This window comes from Ruditapes philippinarum, unplaced genomic scaffold (genome assembly GCF_026571515.1).
Source record: "Ruditapes philippinarum isolate M1 unplaced genomic scaffold, ASM2657151v2 ctg4792_1_1_1_1, whole genome shotgun sequence".
In the NCBI taxonomy this organism is placed as follows: Eukaryota; Metazoa; Mollusca; class Bivalvia; order Venerida; family Veneridae; genus Ruditapes; species Ruditapes philippinarum.
The window spans coordinates 26,745-50,742 of NW_026863326.1; the positions used below are offsets into that span (position 1 = coordinate 26,745).

Below are 23,998 nucleotides of genomic sequence, written 5' to 3' on the forward strand. Positions count from 1 at the left end.
TCTAATTATATCAAGAACAAGCTAAGAATGTTCCTTTAAATACCAAACATAATACGTTGTCCTTAAAAAAGAAGCAATTAAACACATAGCATATTAAAATATGTGAGTTTGATGGTTCAGAAAGGAACACATGAAGTTGCAATTACATGATAGTGCATTCAGTAATCATAATGCATGATAGTATTCAGCAAAACGTAGGTTTCAATTGTCATAAAGAAGTATGGAAGGAAGCAGAATGTAAGTCCCAATTTCATCAAGCAAGATGGAATAAATGCACCAATTCTGTTCCATATTCACAAAAAGTGTATTTTCTAATAATTAATGTATGGGCACCATGCGATCATAAAAACATAATATTTTATCTCAAAAGTCAATAAAATCGACAAAACGATACAGAAAAAAAATGTCCATATCTGGATTTGAAGCCCGTGACAAACTTTTCCTTCCGTGTGTACTTTGGGCAACTAAATGCAATATTCTTTTGAAAATGTAACATATGTTTAGATAGAAGACAGTTTATCTGTGTACATAATTGTTCATCTCCTCAAATTGTATAGTACTTTTATTTTGTTAATTAATTTTAAAGATATACTATGCTCATCCATGAATAAAATATTTTTGTCACAGAAATTTGTTGAAATCTATAATAAAACTCTTACTAAATATGTCTAATCTGAAGTAAAGAGTGTATAATATGGATGATGCGTTCCCTATTACAGGTCAATTAAAGTTGGTCCTTTTCTTCAAGAAACTGCCAGTCTTTTTATAGACACTATATCTATTCATATTGTGAACACCTTTGTAGTGTGTGTAGAGTTTATTATTACTGTGTGAGTAATCAAATAAGTTCAATTTATATTTACAAAGATATTTTGTATCAATAAACAGTATTTTCTAATATCAAATTTGAGCATAGTATATCTTTACAGAAATGTAACATAGTTTATCGAGTAAATGCACTACTAAGATAATTGTATCTATATCAAATCAATCATTGTTATAACAGAATGTTGTATCATAGTTTGGAGACCTTTCTGTTGAAAATGTGTCAGGGTTAAATCGTATACATAAACATGCACAGTGCGTTAACTGGAGTGCGGGTATTAGTTACCCGCACTCCAGAGCATGCCCATTGATTGGCTCATTTTTGCTGGGGTTTACATATTGTGACGGCAGAGAAAGGGAAAGCGACAGAAATGTCATATTCAGATGTTCGTTCATTGGTTCATTTTTGCCGGGGTTTCATATTGTGACAACAGGGAACGTGCTTTTATGTTTGACTATGATACAAAAGAGAAAGAACACCAAAACACTCGGCAATCTGATTAATACTCGGGGGCTACGCCTCCTCGTACAAATCAGATAGCCTCGTGTTTCGGTGCTCTTTCTATTACTTATTCTACCAACTATTTTTTTTTCCTTGTCTAGGATGAAGTTGACACCAAGATTGTATAAGAAAAATGGAATTTATTTTCCCCATCAGTTTTCTCGGTAATAAGAAAGAGGTTTGTGATGCAAAGTAAATTAATGTTAATACACCGTATTGTATTTGAAAATCACACCAGTTAAAGGATTATATTATAAACTTGTTCAGATTTTATTTTAGTTTAAACTTTATAACTTCCTTGTAAATTAGACAGGTAAAGGTAGTCAGTTGGTATACTACAAACCTGAATAAAATGTCGGATTTTACATGTTTATTTTATATCATCTTATGGATATCTTACACTCAATGTAATTTACTTTTTTTATTTTATCTGTATACAAGATAAGCCGTTTTATCATACTTATAAGCAGGGCCGGTCCTTTATGTTTTCTTCTAAGGCAGTAGGAACCGTATAAAACATATGTTTTTCATTTGCTGGTACATGTATATCTCTATTAGACTCCTCATACACAACTTAAGTATAGGTTTAAAAACGTCAAAAAATAGTTTAAAAGACTGCAATCTAATCGCTACAATCTAGCAGTTTAAAAAATTTAATAATACCAGACGGCAAAATCTTTTTTATTTTACGTCTTATGTTCGAAAGAGAAAAGGGGAAAAATTACATAAAATTTTAAACAATTAAATACATTTTAGAAATTTTTTTTTAAAGGAAACCCCTTTCATTTTATTTTTTTTCCTTTTTTTTTCTTACATCAGAATTTTAACACTGTCTTTTTAGCTTTTACTGTTATTCCATATTGTCTTTGAATTGACCTGAGAAAATTTTTAATTTGTCAGGTTTTTTTCGTTTGTCCTAATTTGTTTTGTTTTTCCCGTTTTATTTTCACGTTTTCCTTTTTAAATTAAAAAAAACCCCTTTACCCCTGGTACAATTGAAAAAGGGTAGTTAAAGTTCGAATCTTGAACAAACATTTTTTTTAGTTTTCATAAACAATTTTTCTTATTTCTGATAATTATATTGAACACTACTTGTTACAATATGTGTTTCATTTCTAGCATTTTTATTCGATTTCATCATTTTGATGAACACATTCTTTTTTTTCTTTTCAATAACTTTAATATGTAAAGTCGTACAATGAGTAATACGCATGCATAAAACATAGTGGTCAAGTTTTGTAAAATATAATAAAAAATCATACAAGAAATTTACTTTGGAATCCGACAACAAGTCATTAAAAATTCAAATGCATCATCTCAGGATTATAAAAATAGCCAAAAAATATGTATGTGTTGTAACCTTGTACATTCTTTATTTTGGAAGAAATATATATGTATCTATCGTCACAGTCCGAGCTTAATTGATTTATTTAAAGTAGCGAAATATAACTGTTACCAAAATGCATATATCGCATATTGATATGCCATGGAAAATGATTGGAAATACCGTGTACACACCAAAATAGAAGTAAGCAAGTCTTTCCTAAAAATCATCATAAAGTATTAAAAATATAAAAACAAAATAACATAGCTTTGGAGTAAGAATAATCTTTGAAAATCATGACTAGACTATCGTAGAAATATTATATAAACATATTTTGGTATCTTTTACAAACAGAAAAAGTAACCAAATGTAAAAAAAAAAAAATGAATGAATGGAGGAAGGAAGGAAGGAAGGAAGGAAGGAAGGAAGGAAGGAAGGAAGGAAGGAAGGAAGGAAGGAAGGAAGAAAGGAAGGAAGGATTCTGTCTGTAAACAATTATTTATCAAAACTATTTGTTTTATGTTTCAGCTTCTTCAAGTCATAGTAAATGTTATAATGTTTACTACTTACAAATAGTTGCATAAGCATCGATTGCTTTTAAGTATAGACTATGGAGTTGTGATAAAGAATTTAAAGTTTTGAAAAATGTTTAACGTAAACAAAGTTGCGTGTGTCCTTGGTTACATTTCAAAAGCCATCCATTGTAAAATTTAAATGATATAGACATGAACTAACATACATATTAAATAATAATTAATTTACAATTCAATAGACGTGTTATGCTTTATATAAGTAGTAAATCACACAATGAGCAGCATCTGTCACTTTCACATTTACAATCCCTTAGATTATCATAATTGAAATCAAAATGGTCGAAAAATGGACAATTTCAAGACAAAAAAAAAATGTTTGTTTGTTTGATTGATTTGGTTTTACGTCACATCGACACAGTATAGGTCATATCGCGACGTTCCAGCTTTACTGGTGGAGGAAGACCTCAGGTGCCCCTCTGTGCATTATTTCAAGCACGAACGGGCACCTGAGTAGAACCACCGACGTTCCGTAAGCTAGCTGGATAGCTTCCTCACATGAAAGAATCCAAGTCCCTGTCGGGATTCGAACCCACATCGGTGAGGGGCAAGTGGTTTGAATTCAACGATCTTAACCACTCGGCCACGGACGTCACCTCCCCCCCCCCCAAAAAAAAAAAATAAAAATGACAAAATATAAATGTTGCACGCGGAATGACAGTAGTAATAAATACATGCATGATATTGTCTACTTTCACTTAACAGAAACCGACATTCAGATATGAAAATTGCGATACTTTGAATTGAGAATCCTCATATAATTATGTAACTACATTTAGCGTAGAAAGTAAGATAGAATTAATTCTAAAGAGGACAGGAGCAGAACTCGAAGTAATCTGACTAGAAGCAATAAATACAAAATAATGCAAAGTCATACGTGTATCATGGTTAACTGTTACAGTAGTTTAATTTTACCACCACGAAATTTTCTCAGTACAAAACATTAACAAACTATCAGTCTGCGTAATAAGTATTTATTACATGCTTTTCGGTGGTTTATAGAAATATATCAGTGAAATAAAAATGGTAATTTCACTGTTTTAAACAGTGAAATTATCAATTTGATAATTTCACTGTTTTGAATTTAAGCCCCTTACGTTGTTTCAGTGAAATACCAGCGTGCACAGTACTGGGAACCAACTTTATGACGTGACGTCGTAAATGACGTCACGTTGTATTATTATTTGGCGCGCTTTTCATTCAGTATTAGGTTTAATGTCTTTTTAAATCGTTTCTTTGCATATAATAAAAAGAAAATTTGTTTAGTTTAATGTAAGATCGAAATATATTTCACCTTGTGAACACCAAAAGTTCATATTTCACTCGTGGCTACACCACTCGTGAAATATACCTTTTGGTGCTCACTCGGTGAAATATATTCCGATCTTACACTGAACTAAACAAATATCCTCTATCTATTCTTTGGAATTAAATAACGATTTATTAATAGTAACAGATTCACAACTGCAGTTAATTTCGTTTTAAGACTCAAAGGTTAGTTGAGATGGCTTTGTTGGACAACTCACTTTTTACCCCAAATTCCAACAGTACTTAACCCAATTTCCAACAGAAATGGGATAAGACTTGTGTAAAATATATTTGATTTAATAATCGCCCTTAGCCTAGTTACTTAACCATTTCACGATCGACTGTTTTTTCTGAAACTTTGTACAATGCAGCATTTCTAATATTTGGTCTTTAATCATCTTATAAGGCCAAGAGAATTGAACCGAATTTTTAACTGATAATTAATTTAGTCGAAGTAAGCCTTCTGAAACATACAAAAGTGAAACAACCAAAGTTTAAAATGTTTGTTGAAATATGTGTAATTTTCTGTTTCTTTCTTCTCTTGCATTACTACTCTAATCATACATTTTCTCACAAGGAAAACTCTAATCTTTCATTATTCCAAGCCAAACATTTTTACTGTATAAAAGCATGGTGAAATCTTTTAATATCTTTCAGAATTTACAGCAATGTAATATATGCCCATTTAATTTTGTTTCAAAGCATGACCCCCTTGGTGAACGGTTTACTTTAAAATCATAAGATACATAATTTAGTGTGAAGCTTTATTACATTTTTTTACCAAGAATCATTCAACCGCTAATAAAATTAACGGCTATTTACTTAAATTGTTTTTAATCAGAAGCGTCTTTACGTAATGTATAACTTCTTTCTTCAGCTCAATAAAATGTTACCGTAAAAGAAAGTTGTATCAAAATAAAGCTTTATGTTTAAAATAGTGCCCACTACTGGTTTATATTTGATTATTTTATGGATTTCATTATCTGAAGGTAAAAATCTTATTATTAAGCTTACCGGTCTTTTTTAGTGTATCTTTTTCCCCAAAATGTATAAGATGAATCATTGTCGAATGAAATAAGTCACAGTGAGTCAGTTTTTAATAGGGAAAGTGCAATGTATATTTTACAGAAAGTTAGGAAGTGTGTTTCAGGTGACATGTATGAGTTACTCATTGTTCTATTTCAAAAAAGACCGTACAATAATGATGAATATATTCTACATATCTAAAAGACTTGATATTTATCACGAGTACTTAAGCCTTTTGTTTGCGGGCGACAACTGTTTTTACCCATGCGACCAGTACAGATCATGGTCTGAGCTGTTTGCTATTCAGTCTGTAAATATCTTGGATTTTCTTCAAAATTGATGAATTGTTTCGCTCAGTTGTGTCCATTTAAGATTTGTATCGTGGGAAAGGCTTATTTTCGTTTTAAATTCAAATGTATGGGATGCTTTATTACCATGTATCATGTATCGCATTTTGTTTGTTAATGGTTGTAATAAATACGTAAAATATAAACGCTTGAAATAAATACAAAGTTTACGAATCCGGAAATGAATCTTTACATAAATTATTATTTATTATTCAGAAGTTTGAAAACATTGTAACATTAGATGCGTACTATTAAGACTGCTAACTAGTGAGTGTTTTGTTGTGTTGTGCTATACGAGTATGATACTTTACTTAAATGTTTCTGGTTAACAAATAATAAACTTCAGCACAAAAAAGTACATTTATTATAATAACTACATTAAAGTTACATTTAGCTACACAAAACATTACATTTGGTTTAAAATTCGAAGGACGTTTCTATTTTTTGCATAATTAATATGAACATGAACGAAGTTACTTATATCGGCATCAGTCATTCTGTCATTGGTTTTAGTGTATGTTTATGTCTATGTTTGAAGGATGAAAATAAGTGTGATAAAATGATATAAACTTATCATTGATTGAACGCTTCGGCGTTAAGAAATTGCTTTGCAAATTTGTTTGAGCTTCCATGACGTGTCTGGCTTAATTATGCATTTAAATCTTGATGACACAAAAGGCAAGAGTATGAAACAAAAATTAACTTTACGTTGTAGGTGCTGAATTTATATCTTCAAATGAGACAACATGGAAAGATATAACTACAATTTGCCAGGTTGCATTGCCCGAGATAAATTACGAGGCATCAAATAACAGGGAGGAATTTATTGTAGACTATACTGGAAATTTTGAAGATGAAGATTTGAAAGAGGGTGTATGGGTGGGATACTATCTATCTACTACGCCGTTTGAGTATATTGGTAAATTTGAATGCTTCACTGCTAAAGTTGTAGTAGTTTAAGTTTGTCAAACTTTATTAAAAATGAAACTTAACAATGTTTTAGCTTCGAATCTTATGTTTTGAATCTAGTTCTGTTTACCAATCTTAATTGTATATATACCTGATATAAATATTCTCCTTTGGCTTAACTGTTCTTAGTTCTCTCTCACGTCCCTTGCATACATAGTATTCGAACAAAAATAGATCGTTTTAATTGACAATTGCAAATACGCAACAATACCCGGTAATATAACCTAATTTCATGTAATTATAACATCAATATCTAACTTATATTGAATTTATTGACTATTGATTTTATATATTGCAGGCTGTACACAAACTGGAAATAGAACTGCAACATCTCGGTTCGATAAAGACATTCCAGGACTTTGTTTTTCAGCTTGTAAATGGAAAGGAGTAATTGGCATCAGCAATAGGCAGGTACGGAGTAAATTGGTATGGTAATTGTTGGCACCTTCAATCCAATGGCATGTCTTACTTCGATTATCCCTTCAGTTCCGTAAGGTGTTTTGCACTTTGATGACCAGTCACTGTAGGTGTCAATATGAATTCGCAATTTATGCGTATATACAATATAAGCGCTGTCGACAAATGAAGCAAACATGGCGGGCAGTCGGCAAAAGTAGAAAATCAATCCTTATTTTGATAACTATCGCATACCTAATGTCTGTTGAGATCTATATCACAAAGTAAGCATCGTCACCAAAACTAATAAAACCACTGTCACTAACTTTACAAAGTCAACTGCAACGCATATCAGGTCAAATGATAATCTCACTGGTGGAAAAATTTCAAGTCGTTCTCAAATTGTAGTCAATTCAATCAATGATATGCTATTTTTATCTCTGGTCAAATCGAATTGATGTTATTTTAACACTTATCATCTACACATTTTCCAAGGAGACATGTAAAATTATCATTAAAAGCAACAAATTTTCACAGTAGTCTAATATATATTTACATTTTTCATTGTCGACATTGAAAGTTATAACGTCACAAATTTACATTAAGCTTATACAGTAAACTCCGCTTATAACGAACTCATTGGGACATTCAAAATATGTTCCTTATATCCGGAGTTCCTTGTAAGCATATAGCGAATTAGTTCCTTGTAACAGAAGTTTTTATAGAGAACAGTTTTACATATAACGAACTAATTGTTTACCGTCGTCCTCCATTTAGAAGAGCATTTGATTAAGAGAAATAACTCTTGGGTTCGTCATTGTTTTCTCCCTTATATTGATTCAATAAAGAAAAAAGGGAATAATTGCAATGTTGTTTCTTTTAATATTTTTTATGTATAAATATATCTATAAGATAATTATATGATATGTACCATATATGCAATATTGTTATTTATTAACGATACAGTATCATGCACAAAAATAATCACTTTGCTTTGAAGAAGTCGATAATTTTAGTTTGGGAATGTTTACAACTCTTCAGGTTAAATTAAATATCCAATAAACTTTTAAAAACTGTTTCTTCAACATGTGCATTAGACTCGAAGTATGGCCTTATCTTGTGCAAACAATCAATAGTTTCATTTTTTGACACAACCGGCAGATCATCTATTAGTAACTTGATTTCGTCTTCGGAAGATTGACTGTCATCGTCATTATTTGTTCCTAATATATCCGCTACATTCGGCCAAGTTTTAATATGTGCCTATGAAAACGAAAGTAGAAAATGCGTGATCTGTTTACGGATAGCCGATATTTTTGGAGTTCGTTATAAAAGTGTAATTTTCTGTACTTTTTATGGCATTGGGACTAAAAAATTAGTTCCTTATAAGCGATAATTCCTTATAACCGTGTTCGCTGTAACCGTAATTTTTTACATTAAATAAAGAAGGGCAAAATTCGGGCCAAAATATTTTGTTCCTTATAACCGGAAGTTCGCTATAACCGTGTTCGCTATATGTGAAGTTTACTGTATACGCTGAATTATGTCATTGATTATTAACATTGAATGATTGATATATGTCCGAACAAAACAATTAAAAATAGACGAAATAAATAAATGTATTGAAAACAAAGGCCACTACTTGCTGTTTTATTCTTAACTGCATAACTCACTGACATTTGATCAGCTTTAAAGAGGCAAGTATATGACAGCATATATATGTAAATATTGACATTAAAAAAAGTTTATTCGGTTACTGTTAAAAAAAGATCTTATATTTGTGTTTTTACATATTAAATGTATTCAACTCGTTGTTTCAGCCAAGTATTTAATCAACTCGTTTAATAATTAATATAGGAAGGCATCCGTCCAAAAAGAAGGTAGGCTAAATGTATATACATGTATGTTTAAAATTAAGCTTCATTATCATCGATTTTGTTTACGTTGCAGTGCTATTGCTTGAACGATATCAACGGATTAGACATTTCCGAAATTAATTGTACAAATGGGTGTAATGATCAGCCTGATATGGCATGTGGTGGAGAACATCATATATCACTTTACAAAATTTGCCTCACTGGTGAGTTAAATTCAATGCATCGTATCAGAAGTTGCTGAAGCATGGTGACTTTTATATATAATTATTGAAATATTGTAAAAAGAACAATGGTAGAATGATTGTTTGTGGACACCAAAATACACGATGTTTGAATAGTTCATATTCTTTCAGTCACAACACACTGCATGACTACAATTCATGGTAACTATCATGTATTTTTTGGACCTGTTTAGAAATAAGCTCATGACAAAAGAATTATATTGTATAAATATCAAAGTTGATACTAAACATTTTCTTATAATGTATAGATTTATGAAGTTAACAGATACAAATTTATGTTTATAAAAGAATACACTTATTTCTGTCAAAGTGTGCCTTTCTACATAGAAATAAAAGTAAACATAAGCACAAATGTAAAAAAAAACTGTCTGACAACGAAATTCTGAATTAATAGTTTGCCATCTGTTAATATAAAATGGAATAAAAATAAATTTACAATTGAACATGAAGATTTGAAAAAGGTAAGATCTAGTATCGAACACTTTTAAGTCATATATTTATAAACCTTTAAAGTGACATTTAATAAATTTCATAAAAACAGAAATAGGACATTTCATTAATAAATTGGGTTTCACATCGACTCCAGATCATATTTTAGTGTCCAGACAACCAAAATGAGTTTTATAATCATACAATCTGCAACCTCATTGTGGCGAAATCGTAAGTACAACTTCTGTTTGCATGTGAAACTCCGCCTTCAGATCATCCGTACTTCAATATTAAATTAACAAACATGACTATAAGTAGCAGTCCAAATTTAACGGAGATGATAACTTTTTTTATAAACCCCAGGCCTAGTGCACCGTGAAGCTAAAACGGTTAAAGTGTGTTTGCACAAGAAAATCTCATATTGGCTGTGTCCGTATAGCAACTTTAACACTGTGACGTAGCGCATACACAAGCTGATTATAGTCTATATTTGCATCTTAAAATTCGTATACGAACTTTAGTGTTACCGTGGGGGTTTCCGTTAAAAATGTAATTATGAACAGTAAGTGATGAGTTTTACAACAATACTTTTAAAAAGATTAATGAAATTGTAGAATGCTTGGTCTTTAGGCCGACGGCAAAATATTTTTACATATTTATGTAATGTTACAAGTGATCACAACAATTGCGATTTTGTTACGAAGGTTCTGTATTTCGATAACAGTAAAACATTGCTCAAAATAGCATTTGATCAAAGAAAGTTATTGGAAATAGCTAAATAAAAACGATGTGTAGAGGATACAGCATGTGCATTCCTTTGAACGTTACACACAATTTGATTGTTTGCATTTAAACAATGTACGTGTAAATTTAGATTGACATTACATTTAGATATTTAATTTTATTTATATTATTTATATGAATTGAAAGTTGTGAACAATGGATAAATCATCGATCTACATAGTATTACACCTTTAACGAGAGTATTGAGATACTAAGGGATATTTATTGATATTTGTAGCCTTCGAAACATCAGCTGAGGATGAAACAGGACTTTGCCTTAATTATGAAATAAACAGCAATAAGACCAAGTTCTACTGGAGGAATTGTAACGACAATATACAGACAATATGCACGTTGAGTAAGAAATATCCTAATATCGGTACAACTTTATATCTTTCAATTTTTACCCGTGTAATGAAAAAACATGACTTTAGTTCTGATTCATTTATACTTTTTACACATCAGATCTCCCCATCTAGTATATGTATCGATACATAATTATTTTGTAATTTCTAAAATTGGACTATCACTATTAATACGAACACAAAAGGCATTTCAACCATTTTTTTATTAAATAGCGATCATTGTAAACGTTAACAAAAAAGGACAAGAAATAAGTGTTACTTGTAACATTTTGCAATACATTCATTGTTAGATTCATTTGTTTGTTTGTTTACATTACATTAGAAAATGGTTCCGTTGAAGTATTATCAAGTGTAGAAAATACTCAAATAACATGGAAAGATGCAATGAACTTGTGCTTGGAAAACTCAAAGCATCCAACAACAGTAGAACATCTAGACCAATTGCAAGGACGAGAAACATCTCTTTCACCGTCTTGGGCAGGAGTCATTTTAAGTGATGCAATTTACACAATTAATGGTTGGTGATTAATTTGGTTAATAGAAACGATTTAAACGATTTAAAAGTAGGAACATATATGTCTTTAAGAAATAGATATTAATAATATCTAGACCCGAATTAATTGTATGAAATCTCTAGACCTCTTTATATTTTATTTCCTTGCACTTGATATATATAACATTCCATTCTGCTGTGTAATAACTGATAATGTAATATCCTCTTCACCCGAAAATTAAAATTGATACACAATATACAAGGATATTATATCTTGAAAGAAGATACCTGATTTATCGTGCATACCTTTTGTTCGAGGCAATTGTTTTTTATCATTGTGTCAGTAAATAAGCAGTAATAAGCAAGTGAATTCTCGTATTACTGAATTCAACGATTGCTTTCATTTCAGTTACATTAACATTATACGATATTATCTATCATATATTTCTTCCATTACTTCATTTTATATACCGCAGAAGACATGTCAAAGACAAATAAGAAAATAATATTACTTGAATGAAGAACCTTTATTCATTTCGTTTTTGTATTTAATACATTTTAATACATGTCATTTCTAAACAGATTCTGCTACAAGACAAACAGAGAAGAAGTTCGGATATCTTCAGAAAAGTGGACAGAAAATCGTGTTAAAATTTGACAACAATACATCTTCATCAAGAAAAATCCTTTGTACAAGTGGTATAATAGTGTTTCCTTTTTTAACAGCACATTTATTAATTTACATTTTTTCCTTTGTTTTGAATTTATGCCATATAAGCTCTATTCTTAAACTCATATCGACTACAGTATTATATTATCTTCACAAGTTTCATTACGATATAGGCATGGTTAGTTGAACGATTGTATTATTAAGCATTTCTATTTTGTTATAAATATTGCAAAACATTCGAATATTAAGCAGATGTTTTAGAATCATCAAGTGATAAAACAACATCTATATCAAGTACAACCTCAACGGGGACAACAGTGAGCCGTGACTCCGCTTCTACAGTAGGTCAACAATCACCGGAAACTTCACCTAAGACGAAAGACACAAAAGGTTCGAAAGAGATAAATAAAAGTAAATTTCAAAGATTACTTAATGCAATATCAATACATGGCGTTCTCCACAACCAGGATAGGCAGAAACAAACTTTTAATCTTAAGTAAATGATAACTAGAATGAACTGTGTGTAATTAAGTTAAAAAAAAACAACAACACCGTGTATATTCAGTAACGCCGGAATGTGAAAATAACGCACGATTCGTGCAATAAGTAACGCAGAATTGTGCAATAAATGGCGTATACCTGGCAGGATTTCCAACGCGGTAAGTAAGCTGGCCAATATATATCTTATTTAACCGAACTGAAAAAATCAATAGCCTCATACGGCTGCGAAGACATAACTCTTTATCCCTCATCAAGATTGTTTCCACGAAATTGTTTCCTTTTCAAGATCATTCGTGAAAATGATGGCTTGACCACCGTTTTGAGCGAGATTTTGACTTTTTGTCGGCTATTATAAGTACAACAATGCATAGTATACGGTATAATTTCGATTTTAGGTAGGCAAGTGACATCTAATCAAATTCTGGTGATATAAAAAATTGAATTAAGCTGATGAAATGAGATTTAAGTCGCTTTTATGAGGTAACGCCGATGTACGTGAATCGTGCTTTGCGATAACGCCGGAAAATGTGATTTTTTCATATATGGTACTGAATTTGTTTCAAGCACTTAATCGACGAGTATTAGCACTTTTCAAATATATTTTTGTGTGGAAACTTTAATTCATTTTATACAGAATTTATTTTAGTTTGATTGCGTAGAAAAAAGACACAATCTCGAATCCGTCCCTGAAACCAAAGAGCAATAAGCTTCCTAATAGAAGTCTTTGTTGAAGTGAGAACAAAGCAATGTTCTTACTCAAGGAAACAACGGGGTAGCAAAAGGGTAGCAATTTCTCAATACCTTTTGAGATGGTAGTTATGAAAATGGGTTTTGTTAAATTATAGAATTGTTCATTGTTCTCACTCTTTATTAATTATAAGACATGAAGAAGTCCACTTATAGACCTTCATGGCATGGATAGATAAAATCTTCCACAAACACATCTCTATTAGCTCTCCATATACTTGTAGATTGAGTAAGTATCCAAAATATATTCAACCTATCTTTAGTCTATGCCACCCTTTTCCTTGAAAATTTATGAAATGGTTTTGCTCTGCTGTGAACTTGGAACAGTTCAATCAAAGACTGGGAGATTGCTATTAGATATTTAATGTATTTGTACAAATGAGCTACTTGAGTGAGCAAATGGTCACTAGTATGGATGTGACCTGGCTCTGTACTGGTGACCTCTTTTAGGGTTATTAGTCCTGTTAGTTTTGTAAACATCTACAGTAATGCCTAGCGTAAACTCTTATGGTAGATTCATATGTTTTCCCCGTACAAGTTTACATATAATAAGAAACCCTAAGAGTAGGATAAATATTTACCCCAAGGGTAATAATTTATTTAACTTTATCAGAGGACTATAAGGTTATGCTTTTACAAGTTTTAAGCATTACAGTTTCTAAGTAAAATATCTTTTGAATACAAGTTACTTCTTATATTAGAGAAAAAATAAATCAAAAAAATAATTTATTTTCACATAAGTTCACCAGGCAAATTGCTACAGCCAAATATGTGTTTTGATTTGGTTTAATAAAGTGCATATGGAGACTTTCAAGCTTTACTGGTGCATTATTTCATGCATAAAATATACAGACACTTCTTCTCTTGATTGTTTTCTATTATTTTTTATATATTTAATTAATTTATTTGAAAACTAAGTTTATTGTTCTTATTTTCTAACAAGATTAGACGTGGGCAGCATGTTCACAAATATTAATTTTATTTCAGGTCACAATTTTCAAATTGTACTTAATTACAATATGCAATCAAAATATTGAAAGTTTGTCAAGATATGATTATCATATATTTCTTAATTAGTTACGAAGAAAATACATTGACTATAGGTCGCAAATAACTTTATTATATTCGCCGATAAAAGGCGTTAAATCTGTGTAATAATTCTGTACCATATAAGACAAAAATCACATTTTCCGGCGTTACCGCAAAGCACAATTCACGTACATCGGCGTTACCTCATAAAAACTGAATGAATCACATTTTATAAGTTTATTTCCAATTTTCTTTATCACAAGAAGTAAGGTTAATGTCACTTGCCTACCTAAAATCGAAATTATACGGAATAATATGCACTGTTGTACTTATAAAAGCCGACAAAAAGCCAAAATCTCGCTGAAAACGGTGGTAAAGCCATCAATTTCACGAATGATCTCGAAAAGTAAACAATTTCGTGGAAATATCTTGATGAGGGATAAAGAGTTATGTCTTTGCAGCCGTATGCGGCTATTGATTTTTTCAGTCCGATAAAATTAAATATATTTTGGCCAGTTTTCTTACCGCTTTAGAAATCTTGTCAGGTATCCGCCATTTATTGCACGATTCTGCGTAACTTATTGCACGAATCGTGCGTTATTTTCACATTCCGGCGTTACTGGATATACACGGCGAACAAGCTCTCCATCACACGGCACAAATGAAAACATAAGATAAGGCTGGAACACGTTCATGGACGGCTGTAGATAAAGCTTGTTGTCGCCCTCACCCGTAATTTAGTACTGGCTTAAGCAGAAATCTACTTTTAATGTCGATTACCATTTTTTGATGTGTCACGGTAACGTATTAATGTCTAACAGCATTGTTAGTGTGTTACGGCAGTAGTATAGAATATAAAATGAAATACTGCTCTGTATCTCCAAACAATCTAAGGATCGCAATTCTCGTTTCCTACTACTATACGTAGAAACAGTAAATGAATAAATGTTAATGAGGTAGAACTAATTCTCTTTTCATTCCAAATTAGTTTTAAAAATTTGATAAGCTTACAAAGAATACAGATGCTATTTCAAAACCATTGTATCTGCTCTGTTGTATGCAATTGATGGATATAGAAACTATAGATAATGAAAATATTTCTGTTTGTATATAAAAAATAATCATTTGAATTAAACAAGATAGCTACACATAAATGATAAAGAAAAATTCCACTCAATATTGAGAGAAAATTGACTTAAATAATGTGCTGATTTGTAGTATAAGTTCGAACATAATGGCTCTTAATTTGATTGAAGTATTAGCTGTAACTTTAAATGTTTCACTAATCATCTAAAATATTGCTGCATTATACCTTTTCACATTCCTGAAAAAAAAAAAAAAAAAAAAAAAACAAACGAAAGAAAAACCAAAAAAAACCCCATATAAGACGGTTTATTAAAAACCAAGTTTGTATTGACTTTGATTAATTAGAAAGAAGGATCGTTTGGAAATTGTGGGATTTGCACACATGCCCAATAGTAAATGTGTTTCTTAACTGAAAATGAATACTCTTCAAAAAGGAGGTTCTGCATTAGGCATCTTAAACCTTAACGCAAAGGGGTATATCTTTACATATAAAGCAAACCAAATCGATTTTGAAAAGGTATAAATGATTGGATAACACATTCATTTTGAAATATTGATTTGCATTTTTGCAAATATGGTATTAAAGATAATTCAAATCATTAAGAAAATAGTAACACTTTTATAAATAAAACATAAAAGTTTCAGTAATGTTGTCTTACAGAGATGCAAATATATTACTATAGTAAAATAAAAAACAAAAATTGAAATGTTTTCCGAGACCCGAAAATCTGAATGTGTTTCTTAAAACCACAGTTGATTTAAATATGATATTTGCAATTTTTTAGATTCTACATTTGGAGTTTCTGTGGGAATTTCTGTTAGTGTTGTCATTATTGTCGTGGCGGTCATTGTAATAATTGTGCAATTAAAAAGACGGTAATGTGTTATTTTTATTAACATCGATATAATTGACATTTTAATTTTAAAGGTTAATCCTTAAGATTTCAATTTATTTCACTGACATTTTTGTTATTTTCTTAAAAAAATCATTTTCTGCGTTAACAACTTTTATCACAAATGTGTTAATTGACATTTAAAATGATATACCTTGTTTGTTCTTGAAATGTCAGAAACAAAATTTTAAATCTGAATGTGTTATTTCATATTGTGAAATATTTGCATTGTATAAAATTTCACACCCACACATTATTATGAAAAAAATATATGCACAATTTGTAATTAATAATTTGAAAGAAAATATTTTTTTTCCAGTGGGATTATTCAAACTAAATGTTTTAGAAAAGCCGAACCTGAATGTTCTGCATATATTTCCACCGGAATACATCCGGGCTTTAAAAATGATAAAAATGCCTACGAAATGTCTTTAGGTTCTCCTTATGATCAAATTGATGATTTAGGACTCTCATCAGAACGTTGCTCTGATAATGAAGGAACTGATAATGTCATTAGCGGACACACATACTTTATCCTTGAAAAACATACATGGGAACCTGATACCGACGACAACCTTGAAAATAAGACAAAAACAGAAACATGCAATGTCTATAATGTACTGAACACAAATGGAAACAACACTGGGAGCAATGAGTCTGGAAATACGTACGATACTACTGAGAAAGTAGCCATGAAATTGAAAGCTCAGCACAATAAGAATGTAGGTGACGATTCGTCGGAAAACACGTATAATCATACATGTAGAAGACCAGTTAAGGTAGGCAAAACTGACAACGTATATGGTATTCTTAACAATGTTGAAGGTGAAAACAATGCTGTTGATACAAGAAATAAAAAGAGCCAGTTTAATGGAGGAGACACGTACAGTCATATCATGAAGAAATATTAAACGATTGTAGTGTAATACTATGACAACTTTGATGCTGTTGAAATAACATTCAATTATTGAATATCTATTTTGTTTTGTTTTGATATACTTTTCATGATCAAATGTATTCGGATTCAATTAAACCTTATCGAATGCATGTAATATATCTAATAAGATGCTTGTTATAGTGTATAAATCATACTGTAAAAAAATGTATCACAAGCAACGATCATAACGATTCGACAATGACCCTTGTTTTTTAACTCGAATTTTAAAATTTGATAGATGGTTTTTGTTTTGTTTTATTCTTATTTTGTATCTTTAATCGTAAAAAATGTTTGTTTTATTGTTATTGTATATCTATAATCTTAAAAAATGTTTGCTGTATTGTTATTTTTATACTTATAATTTTGATTTTTTTGTTTTATTAATATTCTATAACTTTAATCTTAAAATTTGTTGTTTTATGTTATTTTATATCTGAAATCCAAGAAGTATCTGAAAACCCATACTACATTTATTCCATATTAATAATTCAATCTAATATTGGATTCAATACAACATGTGTACAAAGGAGATCGAAAGATTTAGAACTGTTATTGTCTAAATGTATAGTTTGACATATCTTATTTTAATTAAGATTTAATTAAAAATGTCATTGTCTTGCTTATTATGCTATGCAGCTTGCAAATCAATCCTGTTATTACTTAAAAGTGTATTATCAAAGCAAATTTAAGCAAATAAATATATATCAATGAATGTGTTTTTTTTATAATCTATTCCTTTGAATCTAACTAAATATTAAGTGACGATTAGAGTACATAATAATAAAATAACAAACAAAGTTCGTTCATAAAATCGTGCCGGCACTGCTTATATGCTTAATCGATTTGTATTAGGAAAAACACTATGTTTATTTTTCCGAACTGAAAAACAAAACAAGCAAAAAAAATGTAGCCAATTTATATAATAGTGAATGTTGACAACCTTGTCTCAGCTTTTATATAACTTACAAATGCTATTGGATCTTAGCCTTTTTCCTAATGCTTTGTAAAATGTATAACATTCATTACCTAACGTTATAAAATAACTCTAGACTGTTTCTTAGCACATTACATTAAATACAGTATATCCGCGGCATTAAAAGGCTGCTGCGCCTAGCCGCTATCCCTCATGAACATACTCAATCTGACCACATCTTCAATTTTCATATTATTTTGTTGTTTCGATTGCTTTTGAGGGATTATTTACTACTGGTATAGCATTGTTAAAATAGCATGTCGTTAAATGTTCCGTAGGCTATGTTTTAACAAGTAGGGTAACGAACTATAATTGCATTCAGGTATGTTTAAATGGTAAGTTACACACATAAGGCGGTCGATTCTTACGTTGTATCCATACTTGAAAGTTAGCCCAGGTTCTTTAGTAATGATATTGTTGAAATCTTGGTCGAAGTTCAGGGTGTCATATTACCAAGACGCTAGAAGAAAGTATTAAAGGTAATAGATGCAAGCAAGTACAATTCTAATCTTTGGCATTTCAAAAACGCTAAATGTTATATCGCTTTGGTATGATCAATGTTGCTTTGTCGATTATCTCTCATAAAGCTCAATCAAATCGAATCTATATTTGGCAAAAATTCAAATGCTTATGAAATTGAAAATGCAATGTAATGTAATACAGACTTTATTCACTGAGCCGATGCTAATACTGACAATCGATGACAGTCTACACACAATTTTGCGCTGACCGTGTGCTGTAGCACTCTGAATTAACTTAATGTGTGACCCTCACGTTTCCATATTCCTATAGGCTTCTTTATCGTAATCTATCAATGTCTGTGCACCAAAGTTTTTACATATTGGTCTTGATTTTTCTCTGCCCTTTCTTTTTATCTTTAACAACGTTGTTAAACCTTCTTAATGTAACATTTTCTCAATGTAGATGTGTACATGTTTTGTCAAAGGTGTTCGTTTTGTACTACACTATCCGGGTCACTTCAAGATCGGGTATAAATCTTAATTATAAATATAACACTTCATCAGAGCTTGAAGAATTGATAGATATCAAGTACTCGTATTTAATAACTTAGTGCTATCTTCAACACAGTGAGGAGAGATGTTGCTAATATTGTTATAACTTGTAGCCCGACCCATTCTCGTGAATATTTGATTTTGTATATGTAAACTTACATGTTTTTATGTAAAAGTATTATTGAACTAATAGCATAGTGACTGCACTAAAATGATACATGATTTTCTTTAAGCGCATTATGACATGTTTTACGCTTATAGGGTCTGAAATCTTGAATCTGGTGTTCTAAAGATATAAAAATTAAAATGTGTTTTTAGAAAACAACAACAACAACCATAACGATGATATGATAAAGAGTTCTTCTATGCGCCGATATAAAATCCAAATCCTATACTATACTGAATATTAAGACAAATGTTAATATTCTGCATGTACCTGCCAATAGTTATATACACAGAATTGAAGCAGCAGATGTTGTTTTAAGCGAATTTGACAAGTTAAAACAGGCGCGTGTAATATGTTCATAATGTTGTGTGCAAATTGTTTCTTAAAATTGTTATTCATGTCCATATTTTGATATGTAAATAAATCGTTATGTTTTCTTTGGATCAAGAATGTCATATGTGTCAGTTTCCTTTGCAGCCGGATCGATACTGCAATAAGCATTTATGTTATCTAAATGAATGTCTAGCCTTGCGTCTACATTCACATAGTAATTTAGTTCGCCCATTCGTTCATTACCGGCCTCTTGAACTTCTTCGTAAGCGGAATTGGTTTCAGCTGGATATTGATCAGGAGTGTTTCTTAGACAAATACCTAATGCAGCACATTTGATTACCGTCCTTGGAATCTTTCCTCTGAAAAAATAAAATTTCATTTTTCAACTTAAAATAGAAATCGTTTTAATGTGTTTATGCATAATTTTGTTTAACAAAATGTAGAATCATTGGAAACAGGAAATGTTCACAAAATTATTACTCGTTATCAAAACTAAAATACAAGTTCTTATAAAACATATTTCCTAACATTACTTTATTTAAAACACATGTATTTATTCAAGAGTATTTTTACCTTTTTCGTAACACCAAAATCACAATGACGATTACTGCCACTAAGATTACAAGTGTAACTGATACACTTATAGGAATAATGACGTCATAACCTGGAATGTGAATTACACTTTCATTACATAAACCACGGCGCAGGATTTGATAAAGCCATAAAAGCATAATACTTGAATAGTACTCATAGTACTATTTAAATGTTATGTCCTTAATTTTCTCAAAAATTCAATATTCCATCAATAGTTAATTCTAAATCGAATTAAGAGTGCATAGATGCATTTGGGGATACATAATATAACAACAACACTGGCACTGAAACTTCGTATCACCTATTCATCAAAAAACACACAATTGCAAACTTTACTGCAGAGGATCCAATTAAAATGCATTCAAGTTTAAATATTGTTCACACTGGTTTTTACTCCGAATCTTTTCTTTGGAGGTTTTGTCCGATTAATTGAATCTATTTTAGGTGTTTAACATACTGTAAAAACATTATTTGTATCATAGTTTGGAGGCTTTACTGTTGAAAACGTGTCAGAGTTGAATGGTATACAAATACATGCACATTGCGTTAACTGGCATGCAGGTTACCCGCACTTACTGTCTGTCTAAAGCATGTTCGTTGATTGACTTTTTTTCTGGGGTTTTTGAGACGACATGGAAAGATATATCAATAGAAAGATCATATTCAGATACTCGTATATTGGTTATTTTTTCTCGTGTTAAATTATGTAACGACAGCTAAAATGTTTTTTTTATATTTGGCTATAATACAAAAGGGAAAGAACATCAAAACACTCGGCAATCAGATTTATACAAGGTGGCTACGCCTTCTCGTACAAATCAGATAGCTTTGTATTTTTATATTCTTCCTATTCGCAACAGCACTTCATAGTAGGGTGACATATGTATTGATCTAATAATTTCACGCTGATTCGTATAATAAATGATTTACAAGAAACGAAAGATATATTGCAGATATAAACAGTCTACCAATAAATATTGATATGTAAACTATATAATGTAAATATTTGTATAGAAAACATATAAGTATCATTAGAAAATACGTTTACATTACCTAGATCAATAAAATGACTCAAACAAATATGATGTGGCAGTGATTTATGAAAAGTGTATCAAACTTTCACTCACTGTCGGGTGAACTAATCCGATTATTTACTGGACCTTCTGTACTGCTCATGAATGTTTCATTGTAAATTGGAAATGCGGATGTTTTTTGAACACCCGTTGCTTCAGACAAAGATGTACCGTCTCCCGTTGGTAAGGTATTAACATCTTCTGGTTTCGTCGCTATGTCAGCAAGAAAAATATATTCTTATCTTGCAAAAACTCACACTACTTATGAAAGTGCCGAGTAACATAGATAATTTTAAGACATTATCTCCTTTTATATTTTATTTTTAAGTCGTCTATTCGTTTGTGACGAAAGATGCTTCCCTTTTTAATCACAATTCGTTAAAATGCACATTGTGTTGTTTATTAATTTGTGTACATTTTTTGTTTTAAACAATTCATCTAATACTTTTTTATTTATGTATACACATACTGATATATAAACCCATGTTTGTATTGAATAATAAGAGAAATAAAAAGTAAAAAGTAAAAAAAATCCGCATAAAATAATATTTTGATTGCTGAATAATCTATCTATTTTTTGTACTCTAGCAATTAAGATGTCCCTAACATGCGTTCTGTTGGGCGTAATCATCAACAACTTTATCATCACCATCATCAACATATACATACTAATAATTACCACCAGCATTATAGTGATATTAAACAAGTGTTCTAACAAAAACAAATGTTGCTGAAATGCAGCAATTGAGAAGCTCCGCGCAAGAACTAATTACAAATACCACACAAAATCATTCCCAAACAAAAGTCAATTTGTATTTAGATTAAGGTATGACGATCCTTATGTATTACCTCCGCTATGAAGAGTATTTATATAGGCTGTAACTACTATTCTCAAATTCCTAATTGGGTCTTATAATATATTAAATAAAACTTGAAACTTGTTAACAACATTGAAACTTAGGGCAATGGGTTCCAACCCCAGAAGAGTCAACTTCTTTCTTTCTTTTCTTTAACAGTATTTATTATTTATGTATCTCAAATATCCCTTTTTCGAAGAAAAATACATCTTATTACAATTATTTGATTAATATAGGTATTTATTGACTAATTAATGCTAAATCTAATGGCAAATATGGTACCTGATATTTTCGGGGTCGTCCGTGGCCGAGTGGTTAAGGTCGCTGACTTCAAACCACTTGCCCCTCACCCTATCATAATCAATTCATTGTCCTATACTTTACCTATATTATGTTATAATGGCTATTTGCTATATGTAGTTTAATGAATTGACTCATTTTGCGGTATTTATCACCATATTCCTACTATGTGACTAGCACAGTAAGAGTTAGTTTTCATATATTGATCTTTTTCTGGTAATTTGCGCGGATTTAAGTGCCATTTTTAGTGTGTAAATGACTGTCTTAGTTGACAAAATTAGCTGAAATCTAGAGACATGCTGCTTTTATTAAATAGACACAGAAAATTTTGACAAACTTAAAATTAACATTCAAATGTAGGAAAATGTATAAATTAAGAGTGATTCAATAAATAAGTAGCCATTAACTAAAAATTCACTTACTTGTTTGAAGGAGGTACCGCTTACTACCATTACTGCTCTTCGTAAAAGAAAGAAGTGTAATGTTTCCACGTTTAGTAATATATCCATACTGTGAAACACTATTTGCACTTATAACATTTGAAGATTCTACAAAAATGAATAGGTCAATCAGCAAAATTATAAAGCACACTGAATCAATATTTTGAATGTGTTTATAACTATCAAATTAGGCACACAATTTTATTTAAACTTTAGAATGTACTAACAGAAGAGAAATCCTAGGTTCTGCATAGCTGACAATACAAAAGTAGTAAGTGAAAGGTGTTGTGACTATATTTTGTAAAACAGGTTTATCGGATCAGTTCATAGCATGAGACATTCTGCTTTCCACAGAGTGTAATTAAAATCTGAGAATGATTAATGATAAATAACGTTTCCTTATGACATCTATGAGTATATTTACAAACTTATATTTTAACATATTTTATTAATCTTGAACTTTCTTGAGAAAAAATACTACTAATTATAAAATGATATGAATAACTGAACTTATTGACTGGCAACAAAATTCATCTGGGAAAGCAGTCCCTAAAATAAATTTTACCTCCATTTGATATTTGTAAATTGTATATGTTTTAACTGATATAACATTGTGACATTGATAAAACAATGAGTAAATTTATTCACTTATCAAAATATCATCTCACCATTATATTTGTAGATCATATCACTACGTATAACATTTGTCTATGACGGACCATAACCCTTACCAAAAAAAGGGCTCTCTGGTGAACATTGCGGCAAGTTTGCCGCAAACATTGCGGTGAGTTTGCGGCAAACTACTTTCAGCAATTATTTACCATGCAAATGAGGTTTGCGGCAAATTTGCCGCAACTCATGAGGTTAGCGGCAAACTTGCCGCTAACTATAGGGGGAGGTAGCTTCTGTT

The 23,998-nt window shown here is 30.7% G+C and overlaps 2 protein-coding genes across 2 annotated transcripts; one reads left to right on the forward strand and one right to left on the reverse strand.

The window, feature by feature from the left end:
- The first annotated feature begins 5,432 nt into the window (after window positions 1-5,432).
- LOC132721827 (uncharacterized) lies at window positions 5,433-18,032 on the forward strand. Its single transcript, XM_060706200.1, has 10 exons — window positions 5,433-5,538; window positions 6,638-6,841; window positions 7,190-7,302; window positions 9,238-9,367; window positions 10,857-10,976; window positions 11,306-11,500; window positions 12,059-12,175; window positions 12,399-12,536; window positions 16,295-16,385; window positions 16,722-18,032. The coding sequence occupies exons 1-10, from the start codon at window positions 5,475-5,477 to the stop codon at window positions 17,311-17,313; spliced, it is 1,764 nt and encodes a 587-aa protein (XP_060562183.1). The 5' UTR covers window positions 5,433-5,474; the 3' UTR covers window positions 17,314-18,032.
- Window positions 18,033-18,075: 43 nt separating this feature from the next.
- Window positions 18,076-20,776, reverse strand: LOC132721828 (uncharacterized). The gene is made up of 2 exons (XM_060706202.1): window positions 20,398-20,776; window positions 18,076-20,183 (listed from the first exon to the last, which is right to left on the reverse strand). The coding sequence occupies exons 1-2, from the start codon at window positions 20,553-20,555 to the stop codon at window positions 19,919-19,921; spliced, it is 423 nt and encodes a 140-aa protein (XP_060562185.1). The 5' UTR covers window positions 20,556-20,776; the 3' UTR covers window positions 18,076-19,918.
- Window positions 20,777-23,998: the final 3,222 nt, after the last annotated feature.

Bases quoted from the DNA above. Each gene is read 5' to 3' on its own strand.
- LOC132721827 (XM_060706200.1), top strand. From the start codon at position 5,475: ATGTTTAAAATAGTGCCCACTACTGGTTTATATTTGATTATTTTATGG. The intron at 9,368-10,856 runs GTGAGTTAAATT...TGATATTTGTAG, and splicing joins TTACAAAATTTGCCTCACTG to CCTTCGAAACATCAGCTGAG. The intron at 10,977-11,305 runs GTAAGAAATATC...ACATTACATTAG, and splicing joins ACAGACAATATGCACGTTGA to AAAATGGTTCCGTTGAAGTA.
- LOC132721828 (XM_060706202.1), bottom strand. From the start codon at position 20,555: ATGCTTTTATGGCTTTATCAAATCCTGCGCCGTGGTTTATGTAATGAA. The intron at 20,184-20,397 runs GTAAAAATACTC...TTATTTTTTCAG, and splicing joins ATTTTGGTGTTACGAAAAAG to AGGAAAGATTCCAAGGACGG.